Source organism: Astatotilapia calliptera, chromosome 8 (assembly GCF_964374335.1).
Source record: "Astatotilapia calliptera chromosome 8, fAstCal68.1, whole genome shotgun sequence".
In the NCBI taxonomy this organism is placed as follows: domain Eukaryota; kingdom Metazoa; phylum Chordata; class Actinopteri; order Cichliformes; family Cichlidae; genus Astatotilapia; species Astatotilapia calliptera.
In genome coordinates this window covers 10,361,719-10,387,323 of record NC_137429.1, presented here as the reverse complement: position 1 = coordinate 10,387,323, position 25,605 = coordinate 10,361,719, and the positions used below count along the sequence as shown (strand labels likewise).

At 40.6% G+C, this 25,605-nt stretch overlaps 1 protein-coding gene across 2 annotated transcripts in view; it reads left to right on the top strand.

Moving 5' to 3' along the window:
* Window positions 1-25,605, top strand: part of dock1 (dedicator of cytokinesis 1) — a 196,844-nt gene that overhangs the window by 14,377 nt on the left and 156,862 nt on the right. Inside the window, exons 2-14 of one of the 2 annotated variants that reach the window (XM_026178424.2) lie at window positions 10,089-10,172; window positions 10,491-10,531; window positions 10,668-10,723; window positions 11,519-11,615; window positions 14,405-14,553; window positions 15,157-15,292; window positions 17,374-17,531; window positions 17,784-17,865; window positions 18,368-18,503; window positions 19,661-19,733; window positions 22,267-22,346; window positions 23,733-23,858; window positions 25,337-25,461. In XM_026178424.2, the coding sequence (XP_026034209.2) occupies window positions 10,089-10,172; window positions 10,491-10,531; window positions 10,668-10,723; window positions 11,519-11,615; window positions 14,405-14,553; window positions 15,157-15,292; window positions 17,374-17,531; window positions 17,784-17,865; window positions 18,368-18,503; window positions 19,661-19,733; window positions 22,267-22,346; window positions 23,733-23,858; window positions 25,337-25,461 (1,343 nt within the window). Of the gene's footprint in view, window positions 1-10,088; window positions 10,173-10,490; window positions 10,532-10,667; window positions 10,724-11,518; window positions 11,616-14,404; window positions 14,554-15,156; window positions 15,293-17,373; window positions 17,532-17,783; window positions 17,866-18,367; window positions 18,504-19,660; window positions 19,734-22,206; window positions 22,347-23,732; window positions 23,859-25,336; window positions 25,462-25,605 lie in introns of both variants that reach the window. The other variant, XM_026178422.2, reaches the window with a different exon arrangement.

Below are 25,605 nucleotides of genomic sequence, written 5' to 3'. Positions count from 1 at the left end.
GCAAAGAACAACCAACCAGTTTATTTCCTCAGCAGCCATCCAAAAAGCTGCTGTTATGTAATGCCCCCCACACTGTCTGAGCTATCATCGAAACTCTCATTGATAACATTTCCGTTAATAACCCTTTTGCAGAGTCTTGTTTTTCGGAGCTGGATTATACAAGTAGCGCATTGTTCATGCTGTAAGGATAATAGGAGCCACTGCTGCTCTCACTAGTGGGGCTAGCGTTTCTTCTCTGCCTCTTGCTAATTGTGAAAAGGTTTCAGTGTTGAATAGGCCGAGTGCTTCACTATAGCTGCAGATGCTCCTCCTGTCTGGCTGACGAGGCAGCGGGGGGGTGGAAGCAACCAAGGTGGATCTGGAGAAGTTTTTCTTCTGGAGCTAACGCCACGTTCCAGACACCTGGGAGTGGCATCACCTGCGAGTTGGAATGTTCTGGAAGTAAATTTGGAGAATGGTTCTTAGCAAGGTAGAGCCATTCAGGTATCCCTAGCAGAACAGAGCAGTGCTTCTTTTTTGGTGCTTAAAAACACTGCTGCAGCACTTTAATACATAGCTTGGTCAGCGCTTTCTCAGCGGCTTATTTTACGACTCACAAATGTACAACAGCGGCAGGACAGAGTAAAAGTTTTTGCAGTTTTACTGCTCTTTACGTTCAGTCAACTTGGGATACTTTGGGCAGCTTCAACTATCTGATTGGGAAATCCAACTGGAGGTAGTGTTCCACAGAAAACCTCTGGCTGGGAACTCGGATATTCAGGCTACTGACTTTTTCAGAAATACAGAAATACACTATAATTGATGTGATTCTTCTTATTCTAAGCGCAATCAGAACCTGTCGTCAGTCACACAGAAGGACAACAGGATTTTAAGTGTTAAGTTTTAGTGACAAAAACGACAACTCGAGTGTCAAATCCATCACACTGAGTAATTGTAAAATGTGTGAACACTCAAAATGTTGTATTTTATCTCTACTTTATACAGTGTGTGGACCAAAAAAATAACAGCCACGCTTCTGCAAGCTTTTTGGAGTGATGTTATAAATACCTCCCCTACTCATGAAACCAACCATGCTTAGTCATTTGTGAAGCCATCACCTTTGAACATCCATGTAACTAGTGAGATAGTGAAAGTGGATAAAACAGGGTTTTGAAAATGTGGCAACAGAACAAACTATTTTAAATACGCAATGCATAGTACAAGAATTTGTGTTCGGATTTTGCTTCAATTGCTCCCTTTTTATAATTTAAATAACGTAGTAGCATAGCTGTTCATAATTTCATAATTAATGATGATCTTTTTTAAAACAAAGCTTTAGACGTCCTGTTATAGCGTATCCACATATACAGTACATCAAATAGCTTTACAAATAATCTGGAGCATTTTAGTCAACACTTTCGAATTTGGAAAGTAGGTTTACTTTGTTCAGCACTGGTTGTTTAATAATAATAATAATAAACTTGTACACTGTGTCTGCTCATTTAGAAAGTATTGCAACCACAGAGCAGAGTGGTCTGCTGGGTGACTAAACCCGATCCTTGGGTGGAGCTGGTGGTTCTGTGGATTATGCTGGAAGTTAATTGCGCTCATCTTTTCCAGCAATTTAGCAGATAGAATTTTCGGAAGCGCGCATGAACTAAAGTACAGCATTTCTACTTTCTACAGCTGAATGTAGGACTGCAGTTTCTGCTCATTCACCAGTCACCTCTTGAATATTCCTCCTCTGCAGGAATGCTTTTTGTACGAGTAGTTGATGTTTTGATGTTAGGAGTTAATAGCAGTTGTTTAGTGTGTTCTGATTTTCTGATTATCTATTGGAAATCCCATTGTACTGATTTTATGCTGATGTGAGCTCTGACTTCTGTTTTAGCAGAGCACAGCCTCATGCCGGTGATTATAAATAACAGTGTGAAGAACAGGTTGTAGGCATTTCCTGTTGCGTGTCACGCATATTTGTGCTCTGTTTGCGGGCCCAGATGCAGTGGCTAGTATCTGGTGACGCACTGTTTCATTTGCTTGTCAGTGAGGTGAAGTCACATTTTTTGCTGCCAAAGAGGTTTGAAAATAAACTTGATGATTCAGTTAGAGCGTTTTCCAAATCTTTGAAGGTAATTATACATCATCAGGATACATTTCACAAGAGATGTAACACAGGGCAGGAAACAATTAGCTATAGCTTGTTGTGCAAAAAACAAAACAACTTTGTGGATTGTGCCAGTTTACTTCATCTGTCTTTGCTTTAGTGTGGCTAAGTGGATGGAATAACTGCTATCCTGTGATCTCTTACAGTTGTTTAACAAGTGATTTTTGATGTTACTGTCCTTGATAAGCTGTAAAAACAACCTGTAAGTGCTTCCATTGATTATTCGTTTAAAGGCTCCTGAGGCATATGTGCAAAGGGCAGGAGGGTTTGCTTTGCAGAGGTGTTGCAAAGACCACTCTGTTGAGAAGCCCTGTGCAAGGCTTTACTCAGCGCCCTGTAATGAGCTGTGCTGTGCTCTTTCCCTGTTGTATTGGGAAGATGATTTTCAATTAAAGGAATAACTTGGCTCTACAGAGGCAGTGGATGCTGAGTTATCAGCCTGCGTTAGATTGCACCCCAAGGCCTATGTTGGAGCTGGGCACATGGTTGTAAGCGCTGCCAAAAGGTATTATAGCTCTTGGCATCCAAAACTGGCACAAGTGCTTTTCTCAGATTGTTCTTCCCTTCACCTTACTTCACTCTTCATGCCACACACCCGTCCACTTCCCCAGTTGTACATCGTCGCAATTTTTTACCGTGTTCTGTTTCTCCTGCTACCCCCTTTTTAACACGGCATTGTTAATCTTCCTGTAGTCAGAAACAGCATCAGTATTTCCTTCTTGCCTACTGGAAGGGCCCTATCTATTGTGATACAGTAATATCTCAAGTGGCATTTCCTGTTGATTTCCAGAGGGAGTAAAAATGTGGCTCTAGCACGGAGAGAAAGACCCGGGCCTTTCCTGTTTCCCAGCTTAACTGCTGTTGTATTCATTTCAGGTTAGTTACAACAGTGTTATCTTATGTTTCGAACTGCTGATGAAGCCTAATGACTGCTGTATATAATTGGGCTCAAAGAAAACAGGGTGATTTTGTTGGTATTTCACAATCCTAAGATCACTGTCTGAATTTGCCCCTAAATTAGAATCATCAGGCTTCTGTCTAAATGCCTAAACCTCTTATTAAACCCTATTAGTGAGGGACTTGAAATTAATTATCCTGTTTTCCCTGCTTTGTATGTCACTGACAAAGCTTCTCTCTCTGTCATTTGATTGTTATAAAATGCTGTATAGTTGATTGTCTTCTTTCTCAGTGTATGCCACTGAGAGACCGAATGCATTTCACTACCTCAGCCAAATCCCACTATATTACAGTATATTTTAATACTTAAAGGTTTCTATTTCACTTCAATGAAAATTCCTCTAATTGTCTAGTGCTTGAAATATTATTAGACTCCCTTATATGATAAGGCTTTAGTTATTTGTTATAAGTCATATCTGCACAAGGTTTCCAGAGGGTTGCCAGTTTCAAACTAGCTGCACTTCTACCAGACTCAGAAATGTTTCTCTGCTGCTGTACTGCATGTGCACAATAGATTGAGCCCTTCTTCCTCACGCACAGCATAACAGCTGTGGAGAGAAACTAGCATGGCTTTAAATTACTGCAAAGGTGACACTTGTATAAAGAAACAACATATACATGAGCGCTCTCAGCATTATGACTATACTGTTAATATTCCCCTTTTGACTTAATGTGCATTTATTTATACACAGACTTGGTTGAGACTAAATTTGAGTGAAGGATGTTGACCAATAGAAGTGGCCTCTCAAATTAGGACTTCCTGTTTTGTTTTGGTTTTTTTTGTTTGTTCACTATTATTATACTACTCAAGATAGATATCTTTGTGTATTGGAAAGGCGGTCAGACGAAGCAGATTTTTTAAAAATAACTTTTTGATTTCCTGTTATTTCATAACATCAGTGTATTTTGTCGCATATATGTTTGCTTTTGGCCTTTTTTGATTCCCTTTAATGCACTCAATAGGGAGGAAATTAGAGGAAGGAATAGATTGGTAAGTCCAGGCAACAAAGGCTGAAGGCTAGATCTGAAATGGGGGGGCCTTGAAGTTTACAGTTAGCACTTTAATCTTCAGTTTGCCAGAGCAACCCCTTTCCTACTGTTTTTACAAGTTGTGGACAAAACACTCATACACCCATCAACTGAAGATATTGAGCGTAGACATTTATGAGAGATAAATACATTCAGAATTTTTGTGTTATTCTTGAAGTGAATTTAGGAATGCTAGAAGGAGGCTTTGTTTTTGCACCATGTGTATACAAGTATGTACATGTAAACACGGTTCAAATTCCTCCCACTGACTTTTCATTTTTCTCTAATTTTAAAAGTGGCAGTAACTTGCCAAGAAAAGTCAAAGATTGGGAAACTAGTAAACAGATGTAAATGAAGCAGGTTTCAAAAAACAAAACAGTCAAGGCAACGTGCTGTGAAGATGGAAATGGAAATGCTCGAGCGTATAAATAATAAATTCTTCTGGCTAAAATGTAATGAAAACTTAAATGCTATTCTGTTCACACGAAAACTGCCTTTGAGCCATTTTTACTTTTGTTATTTAGAGTTATTTGCACATTTGGTACTAGATTGAGACTCATTTGTATGCTCTAAGTCACTACTTAGAACAACCGCTTCCTTTAGTGTGTATTATTGTCAGCCTTGGTGAAATCAGACAGAGGAGCTGCCGCAGAAGTCCACAGGTGTTCCAGAAATGCAGTACAAAGGCCTGGTCCTCGGCCCCTTCCCCCAGACTGGTGCTCTCCCCGTTACCTTAATAGCACATGGCAGGTCCCCGAAGAATACCTGTGATCTCTGCTGCAGCAGTGCTCGCTCCAGCCGACTGCATCTCACCACCAACTGGGCTCGTCGGGAAAACACAGCAAACACCTGCAACAGCACCTCGCTCGGATCATACTCGCCCATACTAATGACTACACAAGCTTGATCTGAAGGCATGCTTGTTTTCGGCTCCTGCCATGTCCTCCAGGACACCCCGTGTTCTGAAGATGTGTTCACAGAAACAATTTGTATGCAAGATGTTGGACACTGAACCAGTTTCTAGTTTCTAGTATTTGAAATCTTGCTTTAAACTATTACTATTACACCACCAATAAGACATGTTGATGTTTATGCAAATGAACGACTATTTTCTTTTTAAATTTGGCTGCGTTTGATGCTGAATATTATTATTTGAGGTCTGGTATGTCTCATTGTGTGCACTGAGGTGATGCTTCACAGAAACTTGAGTTGCATCAGCTTTATAAGGTCAGATGTATAATGTAGTCTGATGCTTTTAGCTAGTAAGAGCTGTGTCATTTTACATTCAGACCACTTCAGTTAGTCTGGAATGGTCATATATATATATCCTTCAGAGACTGCGTGTGTTTGCGTGCATGTAAAACCCCTCTCTGCTGACTCCTCCGTCTTGCCTTGGAGACCTGTAGTGCGGCAGGAGTATAATAATCATCCTCTATTCAGTCCTGCTGCCTGGAAAAGGTTATTCTTAGCCCACTGTGTGCTTATTAAAGTGCTCTTTATTCATCCCGATTGTCATGCTCAATTTCAGTGTATATTATTGTTTTCTCACAGTCCACATTTTTTATTTGTATTGAATGTATTTATAGAAAGTCTTTTTAATAGATAGATGTTATCACTGGTGCTGGGGTGATCGCTGTAAACGTAAAGAGATTTGTGCCTGCCATTCTGGGCCTGGGTTAGGTTTCTCCAGGTGTTCTGGCAGCTTCCCGCATTCGAGAGATGAACACGTTAGGTTTTTGCTGTTTCTAAATTGTTGATGTATGTGTGAATGCAAAGGTGCCACTGTTATCCCTGTCACTGGACAGTAGCAGCACTAACACCTTCTGTTAGTGAGAGGTACACAGTCAAAAGGAAGATGACTTAAAGGTGTGGCGCCATAAAGAGAGCTACAGTGTCCTCTTTCAGACAGTAGATGAACTGTGGCGCTGTGCCCTGGCCCAGTATGAAATCAATCATGAACTTATTATTTTAACTGTCAATTGCGTAAAGCTACTCAAGCAAAGTTCAAAAATAAAAAAATACAGAGCTAGAAATGTCAATAATAGGTCCACTTTGAACATGACAGAGGTCGCATTCTTTTGTCAGAGAACACAAACTTTCAAAGTAAGGAAGTACAACCACTAGTAGGTTCCAGTGGGTTTCAAACAATGAAGTATGGAGCCCTGCCTAGTTTGTCATTGTTGCCACTCAAAACGACTCGCTGGAACGATTTGCTTCACATTCTTTGCTAATTATTTGGCTTCTCATGCTCAAAAAGGCACAGGAAGGGACTTGCCTTGAAGTTAACAGTTGATTGTTGAGAGTAACATGATAACTAAAGTCTGCTAGTTGTTTAGTATTTGGTTTATCGAATCTGGATGTTATGAAGCTGAAACTTACTACAATGGAACCTGAAGGCTGTGATTTATTTCCTTTTGCACTTACTGTTTCCTGTTTGGTTGTGTTTAAGTATGAAAAACTACTATTGTAGTTTTCATTTTCTTTTACTTTACACAAACTAATGGCAGTTTAACCCTAATTATGTTACAAAAATTGGATAAGTTCCTGGGGGCCTTTTTATTCTGAAGTTGCACATTGACTCCAGTGCTGTATAATCCAAGCCCTTCCAGTGCTGAGAGCTGCCTTATGCTCCACACTTGTCTTTCTCTGTTGTCTGGGACTTCCTGGCTGTCTCTCTCTGTGGGCTTACAGCCCATGGGGATTTTACTCAAAACATCAAGAGGCTCAGTCTCTTCCCACTTTTCCGTGCACTTCCTTTCCCCTCTCCTTTCAAACCCCTCCTTCCTCAGCATACTGTGTTATCGTTTGAGTGTAATGGTATGTTGTGCTTCACGTGGATTAGTGCCAGTTATTAGTGAGTCCAAAGTGTAGAATTACAATCAGTCCAAATTTTAGACGATGCTGCTTATAATTGTGTAGAGGGCGTAGACTGCTGGCTAAGTGGAGAGTTCTGTAATCTGATTCCTCACTTGTTTCCTATGATGATAACGTTCTCCGAGTTTGCACAGCCTTATGCACAACGTTATGTATGGTAATGAGCCCCGTCCAAATGATGCTACTGTTTATCCCGTTCCCAGAAAATCATTTGCATGCCACACTCTAGGGAGAATACGGTCCACTTCCCCATCCTCTTCGTCTTCTTCCTCTGATGGATTTTCTCTTCCTCACTGCTTCCTAATTGACATCAGATTACTCGAGTATGCAAATACAGGTTTATGAGTAATCAGAGCTGTCATTTAGCCGCCCCCCCCCCCCCCCCCCCAATCCTCACGTGACAAGAAGCATTTTAGTTTCTCTGCTCAATTGCACCATCTTCTCTCATGTCAGAGTTTGATGGTCGTCACTCAGTCAGCATCTTCCCAGGGTGTTGTTTGTGTTCATTTTACAATTGTACCTCTTGCCCAGTGACGATTTTGCCAACTCTCTAAACTCTATTAAACTTGTCTCATTGGCACTGATTATAGAGTTCTCATTTACTGATAAAATGTCATGCTTTATCTTTTTATTGGAGCGGTTCGTGTCTTGTTTCTCCCTCGGATCACCTGCTGCTCGTGCTGAATCAGCTGGCCCTCTCGCCTAGTTTTAAACAAACATACATATGCAGTTGATGGCTTTACAGACGTTTCCAGCTACTCTTAATGATAGTTTAATTGAGCGCGCAGTGCATGCGGAGTGACTGGGCTACTCTGTGATGCCTCGACACAGATTAATCCCACCTCCCTTTTTGATGTTTTGTTGCTTTCTAGGCCTCTTGGTGCCTTTTGTATCTCAGTGTGGTACCATTGAATTCATTTCCTAGGGCCTTTGTTGCTCCATTGTCAGCCCATGGGTCATGTTCTGGTAGATTCAGTGGACTCGTTGGATTGTTCTGGGATGCGCAAAATGCACCGTGGATATGCACGCGTACATGCAAATACACACAGGCCTGAATCAAATGGGTACACATGCGTTTTTATGCTCTCTAGATGCAGTGAGGTTCTTTACTGCATGCACTGTAACGATTAAGGCTGCGTGCACATGCTGAACGTCTGAATTTGTCATTTTCTCTGCCACATTACCTCAGTGCTTTTCACACGTTTAGAGTATTCGTTGCTTCTCTGCAGATATTTTATTTGCCATGTGCTTTGTGACAAATGAATAGCTGAACAATATAATCACCAGCCTCAGTAACGAATATCACATCCTGACAATTAAGTGAGAAGCTGGTTTGAGTGGCAATAAAGCGGATACGCATCTCCAGCCAGCTTCGGTCCAAGACAGTGGGGTTAGAGTGCCTTCCAAAGCAGGTGGAGATCCAGCTTTGAAAGGTGTCATAGATCCAGCAGGTAGGGAAAACATGTGACAGAATAGGACAGGACCAAGGGGATTGTTATAAAATGTTCCGACTTATATTCTAGCTGACACACATACTGCTAATTTGAACTTTGCATAATCAAAGCTGCTTTGTAACTATGATCTGGCATAAATCACTAATTGTGTTCTTTAATGCTTTTACCTTATACAGAATAAAAAATCCCAATAATATCACAGTTATCATTAATTGCAAATTATCTGAAAATGACCTGGACTTTCCAGAAGTATTTAAATTGCTAACTGACTGTTTTTCAACATAAAAAGAGCTAAAATGCTGTGTGATAGTTTAATGAAGTACAGTGAACTCTTCAGATGGCAGGTAATTGAGAAAGGAAATGGTTGATTCACTTGCTTCACCATCGGCATGCTGGGAAGGCTCCAGTGCCTGCAGTGAGGGTCTATTTTAATTAAGCAGTCACTCACCTCTGGAAACCTTTGTTGAAGCACCTCGGTGTGCCTGCTCTCAGCAGGACATGCACACGTGCCTATAGATGCACACAAACATGTGTCTCCACAGCCCCTGTCAGTTTACTTTTTATGCAGTGTGTGTGTGTCTGTGTGTGGGGGGGTGGGGGGCAATTGTGCACTCTTAGACAGACAGGTGCTGGGCTCGGCTGTTTGACAGTGACATATTGTTTACTGCTCACTGAATGAGAGAACAAGTGTCAACAGTCAGGATTTTATTGTCTTTATAATTTGACCTTGACATGTTGATGGAGCTCTGTGTGTGTGTGTGTGTGTGTGTGTGTGTGTGTGTGTGTGTGTGTGTGTGTGTGTGTGTGTGTGTTGGCACTGGATTCAGTGGCTTTAGAGTTAATAGCCTGCGCTCTATTGGTTGACTTCAAGAAACGAGTCCTTTAATGTCCTAATTGGGTATAAAATAGACATTAGATAGGAAGATTTACTTTTGCCAAGCTGATGTTATTTTGTTGCCCTACAACATATGTTTTCTGTTTTCTTGGAAGCATTGGAGACTTCAATAGATTTGTTGGAAATTTCAAAGGATCTGTGATTTGCTTTTTGATCTGCGTGTTAAAATGTCCACATTCGTTCTCTTGGTCTTTTAACATTCTTTTTCTTTAAAGTTGCATCATACAAATCATTTCAAACTTTGGTGGTTACTTTATTAATCATTACACATAACTGAATAATAACCGGTAGAACCCAACACAACTTTTTCTGTTATAAATTCATATGATTTGACAGGTTATGTTTGTCATTTTTCAGACAATTCTGAGAGCACTGTATATTTTTCTTAACATATAAATCATCTTCTTGTTGTTTGAGAGCAGTTTAAAAAAAAATATATATATCAGGAACACCATAAAGTTACTGTCATCATTTTTGTTTTGGCATTATCCATATTTATTGGTTTGTTTTCAGTAGGTGGGAAAAAAATGTGTTGATATTACAGCGTTGAAGGTGCCAGGCCCAAGCATCACTGTGTTAGACTGTGTGGGTGGACATCCAGTATATGTGTGATGCCTCTACTACACATTGCAGTGGCACACAATTAGCGCCACAAGGGAGCCAAACACTTTATTGCCTTTTTCCTCCTGCTGTAATATCGCCTCCTCTTATATTGTCTTCTCTCGTCCTTCTCCAGCAATCTATAACTACGATGCCCGGGGAGAGGAGGAGCTGTCACTGCAGATCGGAGACACAGTGCACATACTTGAGACATATGAAGGTGAGAACAGGCTTACTGATGCCACGTTTAATCGGAGCTGACACGACAACATTGGACATCGGCTTTTCTGTCAAGTTTTTGTACATTTCTAAGAATCAATTGTGTGATAATGATATTTAGTTGCTGTAAAGGCAGGCGATAGTAATCCCAGACCCATGAGTTGGTCTGATGTTTTGCATCGTGGAAGAACTGTTATTTCCTTCTTTAGTGTCATCCTTTATTTAAACAAAAGAATGTTTAGTGGAGCAAACTGTGATTTGTTTTAGGAGGGTTTTTTTCTCCTTGTGTAACATGGTTTGTAACCGTTCTCCTTATTAGACTGGTACAGAGGCTATAGGCTGAGGAGAAAATCCAAAAAGGTGAGCAAAAAACTACATTTTAAACACTTAAATTTGCTACTTACACATTTGAACTTTACAACTTCAGTTTTTCAGTTCTTCAAATGCTCTTTCGGCTTTTACACTTACGTCTCTTTTCGATCTCTTTCTCTTCCAGGGCATATTTCCCGCTTGCTACATACACCTGAAAGAGGCCACGGTCGAGGGCAGCGGGTCAGTACTGCTAAGTCAAATTTCTGAATGCTTCTTTATTATATTATATTTATCAGGAGCAACAAACAGTGTTAAAGATGGCACCAGAGATCAAACAGGAAGCAAGTATATAACAAGTTTTTTAGTTGATAGACCTGCTGAGAAAATTAGGGACTAGATAAAGTGCAAGTTGTTTGTAGACACCCTCGGAGGTTGTTTCAGTGGAAAGGTCTGCGCTTGATGTGATGTGACATGTGTGTTCGCTTTGGCACAACTTGCGACGCTGTTTTTGTTTTGGTCTGTCTTCTTTGATTTCACCAGCACAACACAAAGATGAAACCCAAACTTCAGAATCTTTGAATTAAATTGAGAATCTTTAGGCGCTGATATGTTTTTAATAGTTGGATTTTACTGATATAGTATAAGGAACATGTATGTGATGATTACGCTCGACGCTGAAAACTCTCTTCTTCTCACACAACTTGTCCGTTTATGAATCTTATACCTATGTTATACTTTGTGCGTCCTTGACTATTTAATGGTCTACTTGGGTCCAAGTGATGACGTGACTGTGTGGATTTATCCACCTGTTACAGCTGCTACAATACAGCTAACTGAGAGAGAGAACTTCCAAGAGAACTCCGAGCAGAATGGAGTAATATAACAAGAATACCTACTTGTCCATGCTATCTGCAGCTCTCTTTGTGTGTAAGGGAGTATAATCCTGGCCTTAATGTGGAGAGGAAAGGGCAGACGGGACACAATCACTGTAAAAAAAAAAATTAAAAAAAATAAAATCATTCTTTGTCACTGCAGGCAAAAGGAGACAGTCATTCCCACTGAGCTGCCCTTGGTTCAAGAGGTTACCACGACACTGCGGGAGTGGGCTACAATATGGAGGGACTTATATGTGGTAAGCCAACCTTTGCTCCTCCAGTGGAAACACACACACATTAATAAAATGATAATGTGCATTATTTTATGGTTTATTTGCCCTTTTTTGTGTTTATTTCTATTTCACCAATTGTTTTTTGTCATATTTTCATGTTTATTGGTAAATACTATTTGGAGGATTTCCTGTAAAATACAAAAAATCTATTATTTTATGCTGACTCAGTGGCTTTAACAGATTTTTGCTTGTAACCAGCTTACCTGGACTCACTTGTATCTATAGAAATAAAAGAAAATGGGTAAGAGAAAAACATAAAAGTATAAGACTATAAAAGAAAAATGGAGCCACTGTGCCGTCACCTATTGGTTAGCAAAGCCCTGTTATGAAGCCATAAACACAGCAGTTTGCTTGGTACCAATAAATCCCCAGCCACACAGACCTAGAGGCCAGTAGGTGACCCCTACTAAGAAAAAAAAGTGTATTTCCCCAACACCAACCCCCTAGCAAATTGCACTTAGAATTTCGTCATTTAGCAGTCGCCGTAGGTCACAAGAACTTTGTGTGGTTGCCAGGGGAACATTCAGCAGTTTCCTGTTATCTTGCTGTTTTAAAACTGGACATGACGACTGAAGTGTGCATTTAACTGAAAAATTGAGGGATGCTGAGTGCTCAGATGCTAGCAACTTATCACATGGTGAAACATTAAATGTTATCGTGTTCCTAGGCTATAACTTATAGGGTGAAGTGATGTTGTATATTCAACATGAATCTAAACCGATTCAGTCCATAAACTAATCTTGAAACTGTTTACTAGGGCGATAGACAGGGCAGGGCTATCCTTCCACAGACTTCTATAAAATCGGTGTTGTTTTACAACAGGGGTGTCCAAACTTTTTTCACTGAGGGCCACATACATAAAAATATAGGAGGGGCTGGGCCACTTACTAGAAATTAGGTATATAACCTTAACTTTAGTGTATTAAAGTTAGAAAAATCACTTAAAAGTGGTCGAATATGTTATATTGTTGAATATAATTAAAGACGAAACTGCCTTCATCACAGCTTTCCATAAATGGATCTTTATTGATTTATTCAGAAAAAGCTTTGGTAGCTCATTCTCAGAACAGCAGCCTCAGATTTCTTCTTAGACAGAAGATTTACAGCACAGAGAAAAAACAACAAAGGGGAAAATGGGACGGGTACATTTCAAGTTTGTTATTTAAGTTATTAGGCTTAGCAACACACCTATTAACGTTCGTTTGAAACCGTTATCAACATTAACAGACTGAACTGGACTTAATAACAGGAGTGCATATATTTTAGTAAATTATTCTGGTGAGTATCAGCTGCGCTGGGTATGTAAATCGGGCCATCCAGCTGCGGTGCTGATCGTATGCCACTCGTGCCAAAAATCCGGACAAATGTCACTTGATCAAGGAGCAAATCTGCATCAGATGAGATCAGCTGACTACATGTGCGTGCGCTGTGCACAGCGGTGTGTACTCTGTGTGTTAACAAGAAAAGCGCATATAAGAAAGTTGTGCGCAAAAGCACGGTAGTGACAGAATTGATGCGCATTATTGATATTTGAAGCATGTGTACCTGCACATTAACACACGGGTACTGTGGAATATATGTTTTTACTCACCTAAAGCGCTCGTGCTCTCGTCCACTCCCCGCAAAAAAATAGCAGCTGTGCGGCGTCTGTGGCATCGGTGCTCTCATCGCATGCGATGGTGTAAAAATCAAAAGCACAGCTTTATCAGACAGTTGCAGTTTAATGTTGGCTGACGAGTCTTCAATGCGTTGCACAACCGTATCTCTGGACATGCTGACGTTGTTGAAGTCCTGCACTTTTTCCGGGCACATTATTTCGGTGACTTTAACGAGGCAGCGTTTTATGAGGTCTCCATCTGAAAAAGGCTTGCCATGTCTTGCGATGAGTTGGGCGACCTCATAGCTGGCTATTGTAGCCTTTTCCTGGACCTTTTGAGCACGAAAAAAATACTGTTGCTGACCACGCAGGAGAGCTACCCTGTGCTTTAATTTCTCCTCTCGCTCAGCACCAGTGTAGGATGCATAGGCCTGATGTTTGGTTTCATAATGACGTCGTACATTATACTCTTTCATAACTGCCACAGTTTCAGTGCAGATCAAACAGACACACTTCCCCTTGAATTCTTTGAAGAAATATTCGCTCTCCCACCGTGTCTGAAATTTTCTGCATTCACTTTCTACCTTTCGCTTCTTTGGTTCTGCCATGTTTAGTAACTTGGGGTACATTTCTTCTGTGATTGTCCTTTTTGGTGGAGCAACTGCCTTGATCAACAGTAGCTCCCCCTGGTGTTAAAACTAAGAAGTGCAATACACTTAAGCAAAAGTTGAAGTGCGGGCCATATTCTATTCTATTTATAAAATTATTTGCGGGCCAATTAAAAATGGATCGGAGTTTGGACACCCCTGTTTTACAACCATGGGAGTCGCCCTCTAGTGGTCATTACATTTGCTTCACTTTTTATGCCTGGAAGCTACATCCATCTTATATATACAGTCTTTACATGACTTCTTTAATAAATAAAAGTTACATTTAAACTAAAATAAGTATATCAAAAGTGTAGAGACACACTTTCAACAAACATTGCGGATACACAAAAAAGGTTTTTATTAAGTCATCATCTTCCCTGCCCTGGCTGGTGCTTATCACCACATTATAGCCAAAAACTGAGGTGCAAGTTTCTACTAGAGTTCAAACTTTTTTTCTTAGCTTTTCCTAATGTGTCTAAGCTGTACATTGTTGTTCTGCCTAACAGGGAGACAAGCGTGAGATGTTCAACTGTGTCCGTGACATGATCTACGACCTCATCGAATGGCGTTCACAGATTCTGTCCGGCACCCTCCCACAGGACGAGCTGAGTGAGCTCAAACAGAAAGTCACCTCCAAGATAGACTATGGCAACAAGTGAGTCTTCAGCTGTGAGAGTGTTTTATATTTTTCCTTCTCTCCCTATGGCTTATATCCCTTTATCCTCAAATCTATCCGGAAAAAACAAGTCTTGTTGGAAGAGGTCAGCAGTGTCAGTCAATAGAAAATGACAGGTCATCACTTAGCTTGAGAACAAACTGATGGGGTTTAGCTTCAGCAAACTGCACTGTATTCCATCATGAAATGACAGCTCTTGCACTATCTGCAGTGGGCCTAGAAAATCAGTTGGAAATGAAAATCGTGAAGCTCTTTTCTGCTCCTGTGATGAAATTTTGAACCTTTGGCCAGGTAGAGAAATGAATTTTCCCTCAGAAGCAAGTAGTGATCAGCTGATGAAATGCAGCACTGAGTATATGTAGACATATACTGTTGTTTTTTCTGGCTCCCCTGCATAGCAGAAAGATAGGTTTCGAAAGAAAACAGTGGAGCCGAGGTTATGAATATGAAGTAGAATTTGGGCAGGAAATAAGGTGACAGGAGTACATGTTTATAAATAAAATGTGTTGTTTCCTTTCTGACAAATGCACACTGTCTTGGTGGGTCTGAGCGCTTGTTAACTCTACCCTCTATTTATGCAAGGTACCTGGATCTTGATCTGGTGGTCAGAGACAAAGATGGGAACATACTGGACCCAGAGCTCACCAGCACCATCAGCCTGTTCAGGGCACACGAGGCAGCTTCCAAACAAATTGAGGACCGGATCCAAGAGGAGAAGGTAAACAGACAAACTCAGTAGAGAGAAAAACTGAATATATTACTGTTATTTGCTTGTTGGAAAGACATTTAATTTGCAAGTTTTTCGATTCTGAAATTTACTGTTGCCAACTTTGTGACTTTTCATAAACCAGCAGCAGCTATTTTTTAAGTGGCTAGCAAATATAACAAATCCAGGGAGTTTAAAAAAAACAAAACACTTTTGTTGGTATGTAGTTTAGCTGTCCCGCTTCTGATATCAGCAGAAATCAAAGCACAGCACCAGTATCTCTAGTTAAGTCTCATTTAGCAACTCCTAATGATTATTATTGTTCTTGTTCAGCACTACTGAACCTCCAAGGCCCAGAATATGGTATTTGGGACAGCTCTATTATCCAGATACTATATCAAAGCTTAGCAAATGCCCATTAGCGCACAGTGTGAATGAACACAGATCACATCATGATCTTGTTCCTTCTGCGTCATCGAATCTCAGCTGGTCAATCAAGCACGATTATAGTGTTTGCATTAAAAAAGAAATAAAAACAAGAAGGGTAATCACAGATTTCCACAGTAAGGACATCTGACAAAAGTTGTTTGGTTTTCTGTGCAGTTTGGGCACAGCTGTTTCAATCTTTCTTTTTATTACTTACTTTTTATGTCACTGTAAAAGATGATGAGCTGGTCTTCTGCAATAATATCTGCCATTCTTCATCCAAAATAATATCTGTAATTTTAGCCACGAAATGGCTAAGATTAGTGGTGATGTGACTTTAGCTTCCATGGTACACCCCTTTGGTCCAGTCTCAACTACTAGATAATCTTTACTGATTCAGTTACCAGTAGTTTTTGTGTGCCTTAGACCAGCGGTCCCCAACCCCCAGGCGTGAGTCGTTCGGTACTGGGCCGCGAGAGTTGATGCTTGGGTATGAAATTTATGGTTTTTAGGGTTATTATCGTTAACACGGTTCCCCTGCGTTTTTTCCCCGTGTTGAAGTTGTGTGTCTTATTTTGAAAGGAATATTTCCGCGTTACCATAGCGATTAGAGAGCAATAAGGAGCAGAGAGGAGGATGTTACTCTCAATGTTCAGGAGGACGCTGCTAATAAAGTTACACAATTGCACAGTGAATTTGTGTTTATTATTATAATTATAAAATACCACAGTTTGTGTCTTGGTCATATAATTTTATTTTGTTGTATTTATCCGCGACACCTTAAAGGCCGGTCTGTGAAAATCCGCTGCTATAGACTGTTCACCTGAAGCGGATGTTTCACTGTATCCAGTACCTCAGTTAATGACAAATTACAGCGACATTCCCTGTGATTTGTGTTTATTGCTAAAGTGTGCGTGTGTGTTTTGATAGCATGATAAAATGCTAAACTAAAGGGGTTAACATGTTAAACACATCAGCCATTGGTATGATAACACTGTCACTGCCTCTTTTTAACCCATTGTTTTACCGTTCCGTTTTCCAAAAAGATGACCTAAACCACTTTGATTCAATCTGCGATGGGGTTTTGGCATTTGAACAACTTTGGATTAAAAGTAGGACAAATTGAGCCAATCCTGGTACACTAAAATGCTTGATTTCTTTAGAAAGTCAGGAGCCGTGCCAGATTCCCAATCTATTTTACTTGGCTTATCAGTGGTGTGCCACACCTGAATGTCAGTTTGCAGTATGTAGGGAGTGCCAGCCACTAAGTGCCCTGCAGTTATGTGGTCTCATCGTACGTGACCTTTCCTTTGGAGGTCTTTAATGCATATGGATGGCCAATAAGAAAGTGTCCAGGTCAACACGATGAATATTAATGACGTGACCGCAGCATATTTTTGAAGGACGCTAGGGAATAGGTTCTTTTACTGTATATGCAGTCCTGGAGATCAAGTAAATGTAAAGGCCTTTTTATTCAATGTGAAAGATATTAGGAGCTTTTTAACTTGTTAGATTTTTTTTGTGTGTGTAAAAAAACAAAAACCAACCACAGTGGCTAGTTTTAATCCAATGTACAGCTGGCATCAGCACTGTTTCTCTCTCAATACACTGCTGCGCATGAACAACGTGTGATACTGCTGATTCCCCTCCGTTTCTCTGTTTCTCAGTCTCAGAAGCAGAATATTGATCTGACGAGGCAAGCAAAGTTCGCTTCCACGCCAGCTTTCGCCCTCTTTGTGACTCTGAAGAATGTGGTGTGTAAGATTGGCGAAGATGCAGAGGTGCTCATGTCGCTTTACGACCCAGTGGAGTCCAAGTTCATCAGGTAAACCCTTTCATTTATTCACGCTTCAGGATTGTGACAGCAAATTATTGTGTTGAGCTGCTCAGCTGAGGAGTGTTACATATGCCTCCAGCATTAGTCAAGCAGACTAATGTCTGGATTAACATTCAAGGTTCTGTAGCTCTGAAGGAAACTGATGTTAATGCTGTTAATCTCGGTGTCTGAATTCACTGTATTGTTTTTGTTTCACCTGTGAACGTCATGCTCCTCCCCCCTGACGTCTCTCCCTTACAGTGAAAACTACTTGGTAAAATGGTCAAGCTGTGGCCTAGTAAAAGACATCGACCAGCTTCATAATCTGCGGGCAGTCTTCACAGTGAGTGTTTGGATGTGTAAATGCATGTGATTATAGTGTGCGCACACTCGCCTGTAGTTCACTGTTTATTCAGCCATGTTACGAAGCACGTGCGAGCCTGTTTGCAGAGCCTGTATTTGTTAAGCTCTCTCAGAAAGAGCCCAGCTTTCTGTATGTATTTACTAAGACCTCTATCTGATGGACGCCCAAGGGCAGAAGGGTCAGTGTGAGCCCACTGGGAGGACTTTCCAAGGTTTGGAAAAATGAATCTGTGGACACAATCACATATGTTGCTGAAGCAATTTGCGGTAAAATGTTTGGCTTTTACGTAAACTCATTTTCACCGCAGAAAGTGCTATTAATCGATCAGATAAAGGCTGCTGTCAGATGGGGCTTTAAATCCAATTGTGTTTTCCAGAGGATTTTCATCCCTATGTTGTACAATCTGATTGAAACAGCCCGGGATTTGTAGTGACTCTAAGGCGCTTTGTTAGAACTTTTTTTCTTCTTTACACCTCTTCAGGACTTGGGTAGCGAAGATCTGAAGAGAGAAAAGATCAGCTTCGTGTGTCAGATTGTAAGAGTTGGACGGATGGAGCTACGAGACAACAACACCAAGAAGCTGACGTCAGGTCTGAGAAGACCCTTTGGAGTGGCAGGTACAGAAGACAGCACGGAGACTTCATGATAATCTATTGTTCTAAAGATCTGCGTGAAATAAGCTGCTCTGTATAGAGCCCCGGCTTTGCTTGAATATCATAATGTGTACCAGTTCTTGTTTTGCATTGTGGTAAAAGTAAGTATTGTGCCTTGCGTGGCTGAGTAAATATATTTGGGTAAAATTGAGAGGTTTCCAGCTAAATGAAAGGGGGGGGGGAGAAAGTTTTGATTTATTGCCTGTTGGCAAGCTGCCAGGCGTATCGTAAACTAATTAGATTGCCATTTTGCCCACAGTTATCCAACAGAGAAAATTACGCCCCTCTCTTGGTGTCTTTTTTTTTTCCTTTTTCCAGTGCCACTTGAGGGGAAGGTAAATGACAGCCTGATTTATGATGGCCTATCTTTAGACATCATCATTATTTGCCGCTGTACACAGCGTGATGGAACGCTTTTTGAGATTCGCTCTTTTTTTAGGCACAATTATAAAGGTTTGCTGACTCTCACACAGCTAAGGTGACCTGCTGTAAACTTTGGCGTCAGTGTCATTTTTATGTTTGTGTTATCTTTAGTTGGTCTGTCCAACAGACAGACTTGAGAATGCATTTCCTGTTTCGTCGGCAAGCTCTGCTGTCAGGTTTTTCCGACTCAAATGCCTGCATTCAAACGCGCAAACAAAGCAAACTGGAAAAAAAAAAAAATAATCATGCGTCTTGTTGTAAAGAAGGACTCATCATTCTAGCATCTAACATAATTCTGTTTAATATTACACCATGAGGCTGCTACTCGCATCCTTGCGGTGGTATCTTATTGACATATTGTGATAACTCTACTCAAAGCCGTATGCTATGTCACCTTATGATCTTCCTGTTCATTTCGCTGTAACAGCTATTTAAAGAAACTTCATTTCATATTTAATCATTGTTTGTTTTAAGCTTCAAAAGGCTTGTGCACATCGTAACCACTACTCAGATTTTCTCCTCACAGCTCAGCCTCTGACTTAATTAGTGCTCATCAAAGAAAATCCCAACATTGGCTGAGACAGCTTTTACCCCCTGATGTGGCCCACCATGCAGTTTTCTGGATCTCTTTCATAGCCACGCTACACTCTGCAGGCCTTGAGAACGTTTTAACCCCCACCTCTCTCCTTTTTCCACAGTAATGGATGTCACTGACATCATAACAGGCAAAATGGACGACGAGGATAAGCAGCACTTTATCCCATTTCAGCCGTAAGTGCATTGTGCTGAAGCACAAAATAAATCACATTTAACATAGAGGTCCTTTAAGTTTTGGATAAACTTGCCAAAAAATAAATAAAAGAAGCAAGACTGATACATTTTATGGCTTAAAATTTCATCCATTATTTTAGGTATACACTGTATATCCGAAAAGGTAGTGTCGTTTTTCTTTCTACAAGTTTTGTCTCCTTGACGCCAGATTAGAAGGGGTTTTAAGACTGTAACACTCCCCTATTCCCCGCTGACTCAATTAAGGCAATCTCATTAACTGCTACCATTTTTGTAGGATAGTGTAAAGAGGCAGAGCAACCTTTTTTCTTAACGTGATTTCCTGCATAATTGAAATGCCTCACATTCAGGCAGTTTAGCTTGCTGATCACCTCACTTAATGGGCTTATCTGTGAGCATAAATCATGGAAATTAGAGGAGGTTTTACAAGGAGTTATTTATGTCCAAGTGTGAATAATTGCCATTCAAAAACAGAGCAAGTTTTGAAACAGAAGCTTAATAATGTGTTTTCAAGGAAGCGAGGGAGCCGTTTAGAGAACGTGACACAGTGGTGTGATTTAGCTTCTGGCAGCCAAACAGAAATTTAAATAGGTTAAATTGGCAATAATCTTACAGACATTAGATTTGAGACTCAATTGAGTTGTTGTAAAAAAACAAACAAGCTGTACTGACATGTCAATTCAGTAATAAACGATAGTTGAGTGGCAGGAAAAAGAATGACAGCTATTGTGAGATACTGAAATTGACGGATATTCTCTGTTTTAGATTAATGATGTTAGCCAGCCAAGTCCCTAATTTAAAGGCATCCTCTTGGGCTCCAGGAAGTTCATATAGTGACTGGCCACTTTATTAGTTACACCTTGCCAGTATCAGTTTAGAAGCCCTTTTGCCTTATTCTTAGTTGCATAGGTTCATCAAGGTGCTGCAAAATTTGCATGATAGCATTACAGTTTCTGTAGCTTTGTCAGCTACACATCCATGATGCAAATCTCCTGTTCCACCACATACCAGAAGTGCTCAACTGGATTGAGATCTGGTAACCGTGGAGGCCAAGAAGTACAAATAACTTGTTATTTTCAAGTCATTTGAGCTTTGGGGCGTGGCTCGTTGTCTTGTTGGAACAGCCATCAGAAGATGAGTACACTGTGGTCATAAATGGACGGAGATGGTCAGCTACAATACTTGGCTGTGGTGTTTTAGCGGTGCTCAGTTAGCACTAAGGAGCCCAAAGTGTCCCAAGAACTTGAAACTTGGATACAAGGCAAGATGGATCAATGTTTTCATGCTGTTTACACTAAATTCTGACACTGCCCTCTGGGTGTTGCAGTAGAAATTAAGACTCATCAGATCTGGCAGCAACAACCGTGTCATGTTCAAAGTCTCTTAAATCATCTTTCTTCCCTGTTCTGATGCTCATATTGAATTTCAGGAGGTCGTCTCGGCCATTTCTACATGGTTAAATGCACTAAGTTACTGCCATGTGTTTGTCTGATTAGATATTTGTATGAACAACCAGTGGTGTAACTAATCAAGTGGCCACTCAGTTTTGACATTTTGAAGGTTAAAGGTAACATAATTTTAGAAATGCAAATTTAAGTCAAAATCTGTCTTTTGGTGGTTGTTGTACAATGTTTGAGTGAATTCAGTGTCTGAATGTGCAAATGTTTGTTGTTGCTTATTCATCTTCCTTGCTCGGGCTGATTTTGGTTTAAGATGGGAGACACTGAAAACAGTGCGAGGGGCAGAGATTCTTTATTGCTTCCTCCGTGCATCACTACAGTCGTCTTCTCCATGCTCATCTCCTTCTGCTTGTTAAGAAGCCTCTACACAGCAGACGCCATCTTTGCTCACAACACACTTTCCTGTGACAGCTGCCACACATGTGGTGCCTCCCAGATCACATCTGCTACTTTTTATGCTCTGTGCATCAGCTGTTTCAATGAATTTGTTGCCCTACGGAGTACAAAACATGTTATACTTGGTACTTATATTTGAGTGTTTTTCTGATGCTAAGCAGAGTTTGTTTCTGAGATTGGATTTTTTCTGGGGTTTTCTGGGGGGGGGGGGGGGGGGGGGGTTGCATCTTTAAAAATAAAAGGGAAAAAAACCCAACCAAGATCAAACTTGGGAAAGTCAGCATTCACTCTGATACTGTTGCTCTATGGATACTGACTGGACTTAATTTCCTAAATGATCATTTTTCTTTGTGTTTCTTTCATGACCCATCCTGGCTCGCTGTTAACTGCTAACAAGTGGCTTTGTGTCTGTCATGGTATTCGCATCACTCTTCGGTGTGTCTCTCTTTTCTCTCTGTCTGTCCCTCATCCCACTCCCCTTCTTACAACCATCACTTTATGGCTCTTCCTGCCCCACTCCTCCACCTTCTCCTCTTCCTCCTCCTGTTCCTGCCACCTCTCCTTCTCCGTGGTGTTTGCCTGGTGTGTACGTACTGCAGGCTAGCGTTGGATGACGCCATTCGCCACAAGCAGCTGAACATCTCCCGTTTTTCACCCAGGGTGGCAGGGGAGAATGACTTCCTCCAGACAGTCATCAACAAAGTTATCACCGCCAAAGAGGTCAATCACAAGGGCCAAGGTACAGTGCAACAGTTCTGATAGAGGAACCGAGGCCAAGGAAGAAACTCGCCTCACTACATCGGGCGTTTGTACACTTTGTACAGGCGACGGAAAAACTGTTATAAAATTATTATTTCTTTCTTTTATTTTCTTCTTTCATTTAGGTTTCATTTAGTCAAGAATTTTTCTTTTAATTCAAAACATCAGAAAAAAGCCCAGTTTTCTGTCAAATTGTCCTTGCCATCGTCACCTCACATGAACCAGGAGAAAAAAATCTATTTTATCTTTTGATTAAATCAGATGCTGCTAAAAATCTTTTTTTGAAGTCAGTGCAAGCCTTATTTTTTTGTTTTAGATCTTTTTTTGTACAAGGTACTATTAACCCCAACATACTTGCAAGGCAGTAAAACTGTTCCACTTGCTAATGAAAAACACAATTTACTCTTAGCGCTCACACCATAAATTACTGCTCACACTATAAATAGTCGGTCTCATCGCCAGGACTACAGTATCCAAGCGATCCAGCTGTTAATTAAGATGTTGAGACTTTTGTGAAGAATGGCGCTTATCAAGGACTCGACATCTGTGCTGAGAAGAACAACCTTCACCATCTGAGGGATTTGTGCTGCTGAGGAGGGGAAATAACATGACAGTCTCCATGGTGTTGTCACGCCCAATGAAGACGTACTTGGATAAATGTCAGGTCTGCCCTGACCCTCGCTGGGAAGAACAGTGGAGTACTCGCAGCAGCTGTTTCGGTCATGTCCGCATATCAAAAGACTTCCAGCTAACCTAGTGAGGGATTTGTCACTCATAGCAATAAGGGGCCCATAAAGTGTAAGTGAATAAAGTCTCTAAGGTTCACAAGGACCACTCATTCTTGTGGCCTGTGAACAAGGGCACTACAGACTGCTTTAATTTGATCCATTCAGTCATTTCTTCTTCAAAGCTGTGACTCTGTGGGTCTTTTTTTTTTCCCCCCCCTAGAGAATATTAAGAGTGAGTGAAGCCACCTTTAAATGTGCTTACAGAGCTGAAACTGGCTTGCCATGCATTTTGGAAAAAGAGCCAAGGATTTCTCCCAATCAGAAGAAAGTCAGAGCAGCTACTGGTGTCAGATTGTTTAAAAAAAGAAAAAAAGAAAAATTAAAAGACTTGGTACAAACAGATGAAATGAAAACAATATAGACTATAAATAGTTCAGAGATTTTCTCTCTAATACAATAAAACCGTACTTGTGTCGTAGCTTTTAGTCACAGCAGCTTATCACACCCAACTTTGAACCAAGCAAAACGCACAAAAATGAATCACTTTCCCTAGAGTTGATTCATGCCTCTTTACCTGTCTCCTCATGACATACTGCTTTACTTGATGCCTCACTTCCTTTTCTTGTTTCCATTACCAGGCCTGTGGGTCACTCTGAAGCTGCTTCCTGGAGACATCCATCAGATAAGAAAGGATTTCCCTCACCTTGTGGACCGATCAACAGCCGTGGCTCGCAAGATGGGCTTCCCTGAGATAATTATGCCAGGTTTTAAAAAGCTTCCCCTTTGCTGCCTGCCTCAGAAAGTTCCCTGGCTAAATGGCTGAATGCTTTCAGTGGGGTTCATAACCCTGTTACAGAAAAAAGTCAGGATTCAGTGTAAAATATAAATAAAAACAGACCGAAATGATTGAATCCCCATATTTAATTGAGAAGCTCGACAATATTTAATAAAAACATTTGGACGAGGGCAGGTGTATGACCGTCTCGCATCACCTCTGATATTCTTTTTGCGAAACACCCTTAAAGGATTTTTAAGACTGGCTACACATTTCATATTAGAGCAACATTCTTCCTTGATATAAGATTGGAAGCGACTCAGTCTGAAGCCTCCTTTGTTGTATTTTTCATTTCACAGTTCTTCAAATGTTCTCAGTTGGTGACAGGCCAGGACTGCAACCCTGTGTCTCAGACAAGCTGTGATATACTGTGCTTTCTCAGCATGGCGCTTAACTGATCAGGTCTCCAATAAAGCAAAGCGATGCACAATTGTATTCCTTTGCTGCCTGTCAGAATTTACTAATTGTAATATTGATGCTTTGTAGCTGATGGAGTAACCTGAAATTAGGCTCACCACCATGAAAAAGACACAATGTGGAAGGTGACACGTCCAGCTCCAAAATAGATTTTTCAGCATTAATAGTGCTTCCAAAACTTGTACAAGTTGTGCATTAGTACACCCTCATAGCATCATGTGCACTGATAACATGCTCTCTTCAAAGAGAGACGAAAGGCTTTCATATTTTTATTGGTCAGATCACAAGACAGATTTCCATGTCACCTCAATACATCATAAATGAGCTCTGGCCCAGAGAAGGATCCGGTTCTTCTGCGTCTTCTTGATATGTGATTGTTTGCATAGTGGAGTTTAAACTTGCATCAGTGGAAGCAAGGAAACGATGTGTTAACTCACAATGGGTTTGCATTTTTAATGCAGTGCTACCTGGGAGATCCCAAATTCTTAAGTTGTTGTAGTATTTCCCACAGAGCAGTGAGCCTTTCCCATAATACTCTTTTTATACACAGTGATGCTACTAAATAATTTAATGAATTGTCATTTTTTTCACCCAGCAGGTGTTTTCTTTTAAAATTTTCAGTTGTCCCTGTTCAGTTTATAAAAAAAGGGGATCAAACTCAAAATGAACATTTATTTAAAAGTATTTATTTATAGTAGTAGTATTTATTTAAAAAAAAAAGTAGTTAAATATGGGGTTTAATTGATTTGCAAATCAGTGTTTTGTTTAGATTCCTACTTTACTGAAAACTGTTGCAGTTCATAAAATATTTGTAATACAGAAAAAACCCAAGACATTATTTATTTAATGGGGCAAAGTCAGTCATACATATAATATCCAGTGTTGCTGTAATATTAATATTATTGAAAAGGATAAAACTGAAGCCCTAAGAAGCGTCGAAGCGTTGGTGGTTTCTCATTTCTTGTTTTTGTTTTTCTTTATTTCCTAAAGGGGATGTGCGAAACGACATCTACGTGACTCTGGTTCAGGGGGATTTTGACAAAGGGAGTAAGACAACCCCCAAAAACGTTGAGGTGACCATGTCGGTTTATGATGAGGACGGCAAGAAGCTCGAGGTACGACCGAGGAATGTTAACCTACTGCTTTGGTATTTTTCCTGTGCTCTCAGCATTCAGGACACGAGTGCTGTAACCAAGTGGTTTCTCAGACAGACTGTGATATTACCCGGCTTCCTTTAGTCTCACACTGCTCAGCACTGC